The sequence below is a fragment of the Nilaparvata lugens genome, chromosome 10 (genome assembly GCF_014356525.2).
Source record: "Nilaparvata lugens isolate BPH chromosome 10, ASM1435652v1, whole genome shotgun sequence".
Taxonomy (NCBI): Eukaryota; Metazoa; Arthropoda; class Insecta; order Hemiptera; family Delphacidae; genus Nilaparvata; species Nilaparvata lugens.
In genome coordinates this window covers 44,860,446-44,873,502 of record NC_052513.1, presented here as the reverse complement: position 1 = coordinate 44,873,502, position 13,057 = coordinate 44,860,446, and the positions used below count along the sequence as shown (strand labels likewise).

The 13,057-nt window shown below is 32.8% G+C and overlaps 1 protein-coding gene across 1 annotated transcript in view; it reads right to left on the bottom strand.

The window, feature by feature from the left end:
- The window catches only part of LOC111049506 (cytochrome P450 4C1), a gene marked incomplete at its 5' end in the record, with an annotated part of 46,683 nt that extends 34,062 nt beyond the window's left edge, over positions 1 to 12,621 (bottom strand). The window contains 4 exon segments of the mRNA XM_039436036.1: positions 897 to 984; positions 9,111 to 9,217; positions 10,123 to 10,225; positions 12,538 to 12,621. Of these exon segments, the coding sequence (XP_039291970.1) occupies positions 897 to 984; positions 9,111 to 9,217; positions 10,123 to 10,225; positions 12,538 to 12,621 (382 nt within the window).
- Between the last annotated feature and the right edge of the window lie 436 nt (positions 12,622 to 13,057).

Here is a 13,057-nt window from a genome sequence, read left to right as displayed (position 1 = left end):
CTATGATAATCTTTATTTTCTTATTTCTATAATTGAGAATTTTTTCCTTGACGAAATGAAACATTGCTAAAATAGCTGAAACTTTACACTTTTTCCTCTTCATTCTTTTTGTGTCCAATTTCTAGTTTTTCGAAATTTAATTTAAACGTGGACCGCGACTACGCCCCGTTTCGGAGAGCATGAGAGGTTCGCTTAGGGTGGGCACACACCAATTAGTCTAGACAAGTATAGTCACAATTAGTCACAATACTTTATATAGTTGCTTACGAAGCAACACACACCGATTAGTCATTGCAATTAGACATGTCCCTTATAAGCAACTATGTGAAGTATTGTGACTAAACGTGTCTTGTCTTTTCTTGACCAACTGGTGTGTGCCTAGCCGTAAGGTAGGGTAGCTTATTTATTCAATAAACGTTTTTTCTATTGTATTCGGAAAGCCAATTTTCTGACTCCAGCTGTTTAAAGTCTAGAACTTAGCTAAACCAGAGCTCGGAAACCGGCACTTAATTATTCCTGAGATTTTTGAAAGAAATCTGTACAGTTACAGCTGTTATATAGCTATGGTGAATGTGATATTTTCGACCTCAAAATTTAAGTGTTTTTATTCTTTATTTTGTGAATTTAAAGTTTCTTTCATGTTTTCAAGAAACTTTTATTATTAATCCATACAAATTCAAAATTGTTTGTTTTATTCTAATTTTATATTTTAGATTGTGATTTGGTGTAGAAATTTGAATGGACATAACCTATAATATTTGGACAATTTAAAACTAAAATTGGGAAATTGAAGAAGTTTTAGGCAATAGCCTGTTTTTTCTTTTCCGATTCTTGTATTTTTTTTTTGCTAACCTCATGAATAAATAAATAAATAATTGCAAAAAGAACAAACTTACCTCTAGATGAAAATATACCATCGGCGATCATCCCAAAATAGTCGTATACATGGTCCTTCTCAATAGCGTTCGGATTTGTAAGCACATTCTGGAAAATGAAACTTATTTGAGAATCAATTATCTATTAATTTATTTAATCATAGACAATAGATACAATTTAGGTGTAAACAACAGGCGTTTGTTCAAATCAGCTTACAACCTTAATTTCAAATTTGGAAAACCTTGAAAACCTTGGTATCACTGATGAAAATGGAGTTAATCTCTGATAAATGGATTAGAAAGTCAGCTATGATAGTCTAGAAACATGAGTAGCTCGATGTTAGTTATAATGGCAGTGGAGAAAGATAGAAGTACAACGTTGCCGATCCTTTGTCATGTCAATGCCTTGTATAGACGGTAGCTGATACAGGTTCATTGATGTAATATTTACTGTTCATTCTCGTTTTAAATGGTCAATTAGATTTCATCAAGCAAGTAATTATATTTATCAATAATTTTATAATGGATTTTCATAATTAAGATGAAATATTTTGTTTATTATTTTCTAATTCTACATTGCTAAAAGACGATCAGGCAGCAGAGCAAAGCGAGAAAGAGCTAGCGCTGTCCGCTTTGTTGAATGATAGACAAGGATAGCCATACAGCTAATCAAACAGTGCCATTATAACGTGGACCTCACTACAACAGATGATGTCGAACAGATGATGTTTGTAAGAAAGGGGGAATAATTTAATAATTGGGATGAAATATTTTGGAATATAAGACGATCTGGCAACAGAGCGAAGCGAGAGAGAGATAGTGCTATCCGTTTTTTTGAATATAGACAAGGATAGCAATACCATTGCTAATCAAACACTGCCATCATAACGTGGACCTCACTACAATCTAGAAAAATGAGAAGCTCGACATAAGTTGCTACTTGTCTCGGTTATCTATACTATAATAAAGGAAATAACTGGCTTATACACGTACGGGATAGGAAATAGTTATTAGTGCAACTAGTGCGCAAAGTGACAGTTTGCTGCATCGAAAGAAACGTTTACGCCCGAGCCGTAGGCGAGGGCGGAATGGTTTCTTGAGTGCAGCAAACGAACTTTGCGCACGTATTTCACATTAAATTTTTCCTACAGTTACCATTGAATATGAAAAGTGGGTAATTATGGGTAAAATTGCCTGAATAATGTAGTAGTGTTTGAATGGCGGGGGGCAGCTGTGTGGTGTGTGCTGTGGTGGCACTGTGCTGTCGTTGTCCTCCATTATAATATCTACTTAATAATTAGCGTGTTGTGCTTCGTTGCACCTCTGCTCACTATAGCAGCCCTCTCACTGTTACCAACTTCATTTTGATTTTGCTGCACTGGTGCTCCATATAACCTACTAACTATTTTGCGTTGTCATGCTGCAAATCTGGAGTACGCAAAGTACTCACTTTGCGCACTAGTGCGGAAAAGTGATTCTTTGCAGCCTGCAATCAGTGCACAAATGGTCACTTTTCAGGGTATCTGTAGGAAAATTATATTTTACGCATCATCACGTCTGAAATACTGGACTGATTAACTTGAAATTTTGCATATAGATTCTGAATTAACCGAGGATGGTTATAGGCTTATTCTCAATTCTTAATGATTCCATTACGTCAAGTTTTCAGTTTGTGAAGTTTTCAAATAGACAATTGCGAAGCACGGGTTACCTGCTGGTCCAAAATACACCTTGTGAGAGATTTTTCAGGTTAGGTCAGATGTCTCATGGATTCTTGAATATCACCTTAATATCAATAAAATATAAAAAAGTTTTATAAGTTATTAGTTTACTCAACTTATTTCTATTATGAACAATGATACCAGATACAATAAAAAAGGGTTATAATCTGATCTCATAAATTCTACAATATTGCTTAATTGAAACAATGATGTTATACTTAGGTTATGGAATGAAAAAGACTAAGAAATTGTCAAAAACCACAGATTATTGATACTTAGAAAGAACGGTATCGGTTATTACACCATTGTCAATCTTTGATGAACATTATGAGTTTCAGTATCAATAAAAAAGGGTTATAATCTGATCTCATGAATTCTACAATATTGCTTAATTGAAACAATGATGTTTTACTTAAGTTATTGAATGAAAAAGACTAAGAAATTTTCAAAAACCACAGATTTATTGATACTTAGAAAGAAGGGTATCGGTTATTACACCATTGTCAATCTCTGATGAACATTATGAGTTTCAGTATCAATAAAAAAGGGTTATAATCTGATCTCATAAATTCTACAATATCGCTTAATTGAAACAATGATGTTATACTTAGGTTATGGAATGAATAAGACTAAGAAATTGTCAAAAACCACAGATTTATTGATACTTAGAAAGAACGGTATCGGTTATTACACCATTGTCAATCTTTGATGAACATTATGAGTTTCAGTATCAATAAAAAAGGGTTATAATCTGATCTCATGAATTCTACAATATTGCTTAATTGAAACAATGATGTTTTACTTAAGTTATTGGATGAAAAAGACTAAGAAATTTTCAAAAACCACAGATTTATTGATACTTAGAAAGAAGGGTATCGGTTATTACACCATTGTCAATCTCTGATGAACATTATGAGTTTCAGTATCAATAAAAAAGGGTTATAATCTGATCTCATGAATTCTACAATATTGCTTAATTGAAACAATGATGTTTTACTTAAGTTATTGGATGAAAAAGACTAAGAAATTGTCAAAAACCACAGATTTATTGATACTTAGAAAGAAGGGTATCGGTTATTACACCATTGTCAATCTCTGATGAATATGCTGATAGTGAATGTTTTTGTGATTTTTCTGGCTTCAAATTTATCAAGTTTCTTGATATTTTTCAATTTATTAATGCATTTTCAAGTGTAATAATAATTTGTTTCATCTTTCTGATCAACCGAGATACAAAATTCTTAGTATAATGTATATATTTGGACTGTAAATTTTTGTGATCTTTATGAAAGTTTATAACCTCATTTGGACTATTTTTATCAAAATTAGGGAGAGGATCAGTTTTGGGTTTATCCTGTTGATTCTCTCCAATCATTAATTTGATGTTGTGATTAAGGAATGTAATAAATGGAATGTAATATAAACATTATGAGTTTCAGTATCAATAAATCTGTGGTTTTTGACAATATTCCTTAGTCTTTTTCATCAATATGAATAATTACCACAATATCAACTTCTCAACTTCACAAAAAGTGATACTTAAGTTACTTCGTGTAAGTAACTAATGTTTTTATGATAGAGCTATCTGCTTAGTCTTATGTTCCTATATCTATAGTGAGGTCCACGTTATAATGACTGAAGATAGGAGAACAGGGTTGCTGATTCTCTGCCTTGTCACTGCCTTCTTTAGAGGATAGCTGATACCGGTATATCTCTGATGTAACATCAACGGCTCATTCTTCCTTAACTGGGAACGATGCGGAGCTAGAAAAGAATAGCGCTATCTTCTTTGTCAAATGATAGACAAGGATAGCAACACAAATGTTGATCAAATACAGCCATTATAACGAGAATCTCACTATAGTATTCCTTAGTTTGGTATAGTTTTATTTCTTGAAGACATCGATAGATAAAGGAGAAGAGATTCAATTTGAAATATTCAACGTATCTGAGAGAGCAAACAGGTCAAGAGAATGTACGTGTCACAATGCAGTCTCCATTCTTGATTCATATTATTTCAAGTCACGTTCGAATGAGAAGAATCCAGTTGACTGGCCGTGTTCGTATCAGTGTCAGTGTCAGTGAATGATTTCAACTTGCTTTGAGACGACTATCCATATCAGAGAATTATTTCAGCTTGCTTTGTTCCAACTCGCGATTATAGCTGCAACTCTAGTGGGGTCGACGTTATAATGACAGTGTTTGATTAGCAATGGTATTGCTATCCTTGTCTATCATTCAACAAAGCGGATAGCGCTATCCTTTTCTAACTATATCCTTTTTTGGGAATTATAATTGATGAAAACCTTAAATGGGATGTTCATATTAAATACATATGTAGAAAAATTAGATATTTATCTTTCAAATTTTACCAAGTTAACAGAATTCTTAATAAGAACCACCTGAAAATGATGTATCATGCTCTAGTCAAGTCAATTCTGCAGTATGGCATAGTTGTTTGGGGAGGCTGTTTCAACTGTCATATTGCTGAATTATTTGTAGCACAAAGACTGATAATTTGAACTATATTAAGCAAACCCAGGCTCTATCCAACGGATATGGTTTTTAGTGATTTTGAGGTCATGACTATACGTCAATATATGACTATACATGAAAAACGTAATTGAGTACTTAATAAAATATAGATCGGATTTTCCTCTCACAATAAACTCTACTCTTAATTATTACAATCTAAGGGCCACTGCTAACAAATATGTAACCTATAACACTAATATTGAATGTATAAGGAGGCAATTAATCTACATAGGTATTAAAATAATAAACCTCATTCCAAATCACCTTCTCATGGACAATAAGATCTGCGGAAAAATTAAACTGGATATAAAAAACTGGACATACAGTAATTTCTTCCATTTAGATATATGACTCGAGATTTCTGCTCCAGCATTTTTTTCATTAGTTTTTTTCTTTTTTCAGTGGACTCGCTTACCTTTATTTTGAGTACCTATTCCTCTGTTTTCTTCCTTCCCCCCATTTCGCCCTTCCTTTTTTCCTCATTACTTCTCTTCTGTTCTTTGCCTGCCTATTACATAGGAAACCATAGTTGGCCAGGTATCTTCCTCTCTTTTTTTTCTCTTCTCCAACACACCCAAACACTAAGCCCATGGTTTTTTATATTTGTAACATTTTATTGTGTTTTATTTGTTTCGTAAATCTTTGTAATTTTGTTTTGTCTTGTTTTGTGTGTTTTTAATAAATTGAAATTGAAATTGAAAACTCCGCAACGTCAAATCGATCTCTTTCTCGCTTTGCTCTGTTGCAAGATCGTCTTTAACAATGTAGAATCAATAATTTATTAACAAAATATTTTCATCCTAATCATGAAAATTCATTATGAAGTTATTGTAGAATATAATTTCTTGCTTAATAAAATATATTAGATTATTTAAAAAGAGAATGAACAGTTGATATTCCATCAATAAACCTTCATCAGCTACCTATAGTGAGGTCCACGTTATAATGGCAGTATTTGATTAAAATTGGTGTTGCTATCCTTGTCCATCATTCAACAAAGCGGATAGCGCTATCTCTTTCTCGCTTTGCTCTGTTGCCGGATTGTCTTTTTACAATGTAGAATTAATAATCATTTAACAAAATATCTTATCTCAATGATGAAAATTCATTATGAAATTATTGAAAAATATAATTTTTTGCTTGATAAAATATAATTGATTATTTTAAACGAGAATGAACAGTCAATATTACATCAATGAACCTGTATCAGCTACCGTCTATAGAAGGCATTGACATGACAAAGGATCGGCAACGTTGTACTTCTATCTTTCTCCACTGTCATTATAACTATTACGACATCAATAAACCTGTATGAGCTACCTTCTATAGAAGGCATTGACTAGACAGAGGATCGGCAACGTTGGTCTCCTATGCTTCTCCAACGGTTTAGATTGAATCAACATTAGCTGAGATATGGCAGCTTTAGTGGTTGGTGAACAACCTTTGTAGGGTTATGTAACGTTATTTTATAGTTTGAAATGATCTTAAATCGCTCACTATTAACATGCAATGCAAATAGAGATTCTTGCATTATTGAGGCGACTCTATCAGCATGATTGAATAAAAACACACATTTGTTGTCAAGTTCTGAACAGTTTTATTCGGTACACGACCATGGTTAAAACTTTGTAGAATTTGTCAACATATGTGTGTTTTTATCCAATTATGGAACGGCTCTACAATATTAACATTGACTCAGTCGAATTCTTATCAGCAGTGCCTTGGTTTGCACTGCAACAAACTGGTCATCTACCACCAAAACTGCCATATCTCAGTTGAGCCACAAATGGCAACCACGTGCTCTCCTGAAATTTAAAAATTGCAGATTTCTGTTATGTGTTGTAACACGTGCTCTGAACATATTGTATTTAGGAATATGAACGCTCGAAGAGCTAGAATAATAAAAAGAACCGTTTCTCGAAACTATTGAGAATGCATTTGAATAGCTTACCTAGCCAGATGACTGGGGTTATTATTCTTTTCAAAGTAGTTTGAGACAAAATCATTCTTTCATAGAAATTTGCTAACAGCATTCCTAACGTCAGTCACAGACACGTTTACAATAGAAACCACATGGCCCACTGTGCTTTGTGTCAACCCTTGTATATATCTATAGCATAAGTTGATGGCAGGTAAATGAAGATTGTGAATAGCGATATAGATATATAGTTAGGAGAGAAGTAAATATAGATAGGTAGTTTACAATGTAACCACGTGGTTAGCATATGCTACAATTTTACCACGTGGTCAGCACATGGATATTATTGAAGCAATTATTTGATGATCAGTTATTTGAATGGTGATTACATAAAACGATAAACATGATATATGAGTAGATGTATTTATAAATTAGGTCATGAAGTAGATTAGGCTATATGTATAAAGTACTCAACAAATAATGTTGTACAATAAATTATAATTCAATAATTATTATAAGCTAATTAAGTTAGTTGAATCCGAATTCATAGGCTAAGGACAAATTTGTAAATAGAATAAATTAGGGATATTTGATTGAAACATGCTGACAATGAGTATGAGAAACCTGCTTAATTAATTAAGTAGTAATTGATTGGTATCTTATTAATTTGATTTATTCAACTCGATTGTAATGATGTACTGTATGACATTGTATTTTGTTCATTTCATGTATTTATTATTGAAGTATTTGCCATATTAAATTTATAAGATTGATTACTGTATTAATCAAATCAATGCATTCAATTGTCAGTATCCAAACTTCAGAGTTCAAATATTGATAAAAAATATGACATCATTTGTTTTAATAATGAAGGGGAGCCATAGTTTAAAATGATTTAACATAATAAACATTATAGTGAACTCAAATTGATATTTGAATTCAATTTGTAAGCAGAATATTAGCTGATGAGTTTGAGGGTAGGCGGAGCTAGAGGGCGAAGGGTGATGAGGGGTGGAAAATCGTGGTTCTAGTATATAAGCAGGCAGACCCTGTCTTGCAAGTTAGTGGCATTTGAGTGGCAGTTAGTGGCAGTTAGTTGCTGTTTGTTGCTGTGAGTCTCTTGGATTTTGGACAGTGTTCAGTGTAGGAGTGAGTTTTTGGTTTCAGACTTCAATTATCCTATAGGGAATTGACTGAGCCAGGTAAAGATTGTATTTAGTATTTTCAATTTTTCTCATTTCAAATCCACACCACCCCACCCTAAAAAGCCCAAATAACTATACCAAATTACATAGCATCAAAGTAAACAGCAAATTTAATTATTTAGCTTTTCTAAATACAAATCTGTAGATACAGTTTTAATTAACTTCTTGAAGCTTACAGTTGAAATTTTCTTCTAAGCACAAATAATAGTTTCTTAAAGCAAGGCTCCCCTAATCATATCCATTCTTCAAACTTTATCAATTCTCTTATTTTGACTATAATCATATTTTTTACTAGAGTTGTTCAATACTTGATTTTATATCTTATTGTTCAAGTAACCTGATAAAAGTAATAAGAACTGTTTGTTAAATTTTGTTGTTTAAAGATAAAACTTGAACTGTAATATTTTCGAAAACTTAATCATCTTGTATTTATATCTAATCATTAATATATTTTTGATCAATTTTTTATAAATTCATATAATTTAAAGTTCAATAATAAATTCATAATTAACCTTTGTTTTGCCTTTCACTTCGTACATTCCCTTACACACGACCCTGATCTATCTATCTTTATCTTTTTCTTCAATACTATTATTAGTTCAGTGAGTGAAATATAAGTAAAGTGATTACTTTATCAATTCATTGTAATTGATTGGCGCCGGGCAAAATACCGTATAGAGTGGGGGAGTTCGAAACCCACTCTAAATAAAGACCGAAGTGGGAAAGAGTTCACAGTAGATATTGGTCCAATCTTGAAATCAGGTACCAATCGATAGGTAATTAAATTTGATAAAAAAGTTAATGAAAAGTTACTTCAAAAAGCAAGAAAATAATTTAATTATTGTAGTGCACTCACTTCGACATCTTTCGGATCAGTCAAGTAGATGTGTAGATCCTGACCGAACCAAATTCTGAATCCAGAATTTGAATTCCTTGCTGCGTCTCGTATGATCTCAAAGCAACCTGCAACCAGAAAAATCATAAAGATTGGGATGTAATTGACCTTCTTGTGTGCGTGAAAAATAATATTATTTAGAATAAATAATATCACTTACACAAGATCATATTATCAGAAATCACTAAAGTTCTCCGTGGAACCTACTTTGTGAAAATAATTGAGAACTGAATTTTGTGAAGTGAACAACTACAAGACTCAACCTAATTCTACCTTATTATTATAATAATATTCCATTCTACTTTATTATTATATCCCATTCTACTTTATTATTATATCCCATTCTACTTTATTCTTGAAGTGAATTTTTTGACAACATCTCAAGTATCTTAAACTATGGAAATAATACACAACATGAATATTCACTCTCAATTTGCGTCCTTCCAGAAAGAGATTTGAAAACATAAGAATGGATCTCAATGTTTGCAGAAGACAATACTTTTACATAGCGAATAAATTGATTAACAACATTCCAGATTACCTCATTGAACATATCAATGGTAGATCCGATGAATTGTTCAAAAGAAGATCTATTGAATGTATAATAACCACTAGAATAGAGGATAAAATTTTTGATAAAATCATATTATCTTTCTCTATCAAGGTATGTTTTGCTGGCACTCTTACATCTCTTTCTTTTTCTTTCTCTTTCCATTTCTCCTTCTTCTCACTTCTTCATCTCTTTCATTTAATATTATGATATTGAATTTCTTATTATTTTTTGTTAATGTAATGTTGGCAACTCTCACCTGCGCACAGGATTTTCCTTGCAGGTGATTGGTTTCTTGTATTTTGCTGTTCAAGTGAAATTTTTGAATGTATTGGTTTTGGAAGAAACTCTACGAACTTAATCAATATTTGTGTTTTCATATAATTATTATCATAAAATGATAAATTATAAATATATACTCACCATACATATCCTTCCCAAGGAACATAAGAGCATTTCCGAATATAGGTAGAGTCCTTGGGCCAGGAAAATGTTCACCTAATTTCTCCAACCTCCTTCTCCGAATCTGAAAATTATTTCCAGTAGAAAAAATAACGTGAAATTCAAGAATTATCGCAAATTGAATAAATCTCGTTCTAACTATTTATTTAGCGTATGGTAGATTCACAACAAATGTGGCGGAGAGGAGAGACGATTGGAGGCGAATTGTGCAGGAGGCCAAGGTCCACATCGGACTGTAGCGCCAATTAAATTAAGTAAGTAAGTAGATTCACAACAAATATATAGCTCATGAGTCTCAAATGCCCAGATTTGCACTGCATATTTCTAAATTCTTTGATATATTGCGTAGTTTTTGGTCAGGAGAACATAAGTTTGTCTGACCGCCATTATTCTTAGTTGATATGAAGTCCACGTTCTATATTGTGGTCCACGTTATAGTGGCAATGGAGGAAGATGGGAGAACAGAGTTGCCAAGTCTCTGCCTTGCCACAACTGTTAATTCTAGTTTGAAATAATCAATTCCATCTGATTCTATCAATTATTACATCTGTTCATCAAGAGAATATATTTATATTACTAGCCGTCAGGCTCGCTTCGCTCGCCGTATCCGTCTGGCAAGGGGGCTCCGCCCCCTGGACCCCCTACTGGATCGTCCGAGAAAGAGATCGCTTCGCTCGCCTGCATTTTCCATTTGAGCATTTTTATCATTTGTTAGGACGATCCAGTCGGGGCTAAACGTCTGGCTAAACGGGTATGGCGAGCGAAGCGAGCCTGACGGCTAGTAATATAATATTCCCAGGAATAGCTCTGATTGAAGAAGCAGTGCCCAATCAATTTTTCCGCGATAAATACATTTCAATCTTCAACTTGGTGCCAACCTAACAAAGTCAACTCAACTTAATGCCAACCTGACAAAACTATTAATTTAGTTACCAGTTAACAACTGTTTCGAAGAGGTACTCTCTCTAGATTGTACTGTAGTTCTATATTATCATATGGTATGAACATTTTTGAATTATAATATTATTAAGAGACTAAGAAGAAGAATATACATGCTAAAAGACGAACTTTAAACCCTTAAAAACCACCCTTAAAGTTAAAATATTGCCAAAAGATTTCTTAGTGCGCCTCTAAAGGGCCAACTGATCATACCTACCAAATTTGAACTCTTTTGGTCCGGTAGATTTTTAGTTCTGCGAGTGAGTGAGTGAGTGAGTGAGTCAGTCAGTCAGTCAGTCAGAGAGTGAGTGCCATTTTGCTTTTAAACAAGAGAGTATATAATCTTCAATGATTTTGTAATGAATTTTCATGATTTAGATTGAATCTTTTGTTAATTATATTTCTTCATTGTTGAAAAACGAACTGACAACGTTGCGGGGCTAGAAATGGATAGCACTATCTGCTTTGTCGAATGATAGACAAAGATAGCAACACCAATGCTAATCAAACACTGCCATTATAACGTGGACCTCACTATAATCCTACTTCTTCAAGGTTTGTTTGTGTGGAAGAGAGAACTCAACTCTGCCCATAATAGAGATGATTCTATTCTATAATTTTAGACCATTCTCTCTGTTTGGAATACAAATTGGGAAACTTTTATGTTCAGCTGTTCTTAGTGAGAATTTGTGTGTATTTTTGGCTTCAAAATTCATAAAATAACTTAATTAATACAATGTGCAGTGATAATTAAGTGTAATATTTAACTATAATTTGGTGTTTTAATTTTTCTAAATTTAAAATTTGCATCTCATATTTATTTTTGGACGAAAGTTGACCTTGAACTTCTTACAGAACAAACATAACCTATTTTTTGGACATGTAATCAAAATTTGGGAATGGAATAGTTTTGGACCAAGCCTGTTGTTCCTTTCCAATCATATTTATATGATTTGTTATTGTATCCACGTATAAATAAATAAATTTCGAGAATAGAGGGTACAACAATAGAGAATCAAAAGCATAAGTAGATATCCCATGGTATAGGGCGTTTATGTCGCAAATTTTACTGTTATCTCAAGCCGATTGCTGTCGACTATTGTCGAATTTTACTGTTTTGTTGGGGTGAGAGTGTATGAACGGCACAATATGAGAGACTACAAGCGTCACACAGCTTCACAGGAAAGAATTACGTGGACTATCGTCTTGAGATAACAGTAAAAGTTGCGACAAAAACGCCCTATACAATGGGATATCTACTTACGCTATTGTTTCTCTACGGTACAACTATTCTTAGTAGCAGCTTGGATCTCAAGAATAGAGAGTAAAATGCTATTCGAAGCATTATAATCGATTTCCATGTCTATAAAATAGTAAATTAACCATTTTAAATGTGTTTATTATACTGAGAGGTCATGTAAAAGCATGATTACCAACCTTATGAAATATCAGGAACCCCACAATCATCAGAGATGAAGCAATGAGTAGATTCTCCATGTTTTTGAACATCAATCTCAGGATCTGGAAGAATATTTCAAAACAGATTAAATAAATAAATATTTTATTGTCAAAAACATAAAAATGTCATAACAACGTCATCAGCTTACAGCAATATCACATTGAATATCACATTTTATATTCATTATTTTAATCTATTTTATCTTAAAATCAATTGCCTAGTACACTCAAGTCAAAAAACAAACATTCACACAATTAACTTTCAAAATTGAATTTCGAAGAACTCATCTACCTTATTCATTTTCCAACAAGCAAATTCCTTAAAACCCGTTTAAAACTCTCATAGTCAACTAATCTTATCTCATCAGGGAGCGCATTAAAAAGTTTTATAGACATTTATTGCCAATTCTTTGAAGATCCTGCATACTGACAATAATTGGCTCTAATATCATTTTTATGCCGAGTTCCATAACTATGTACATTACTGTTCAGCACATAC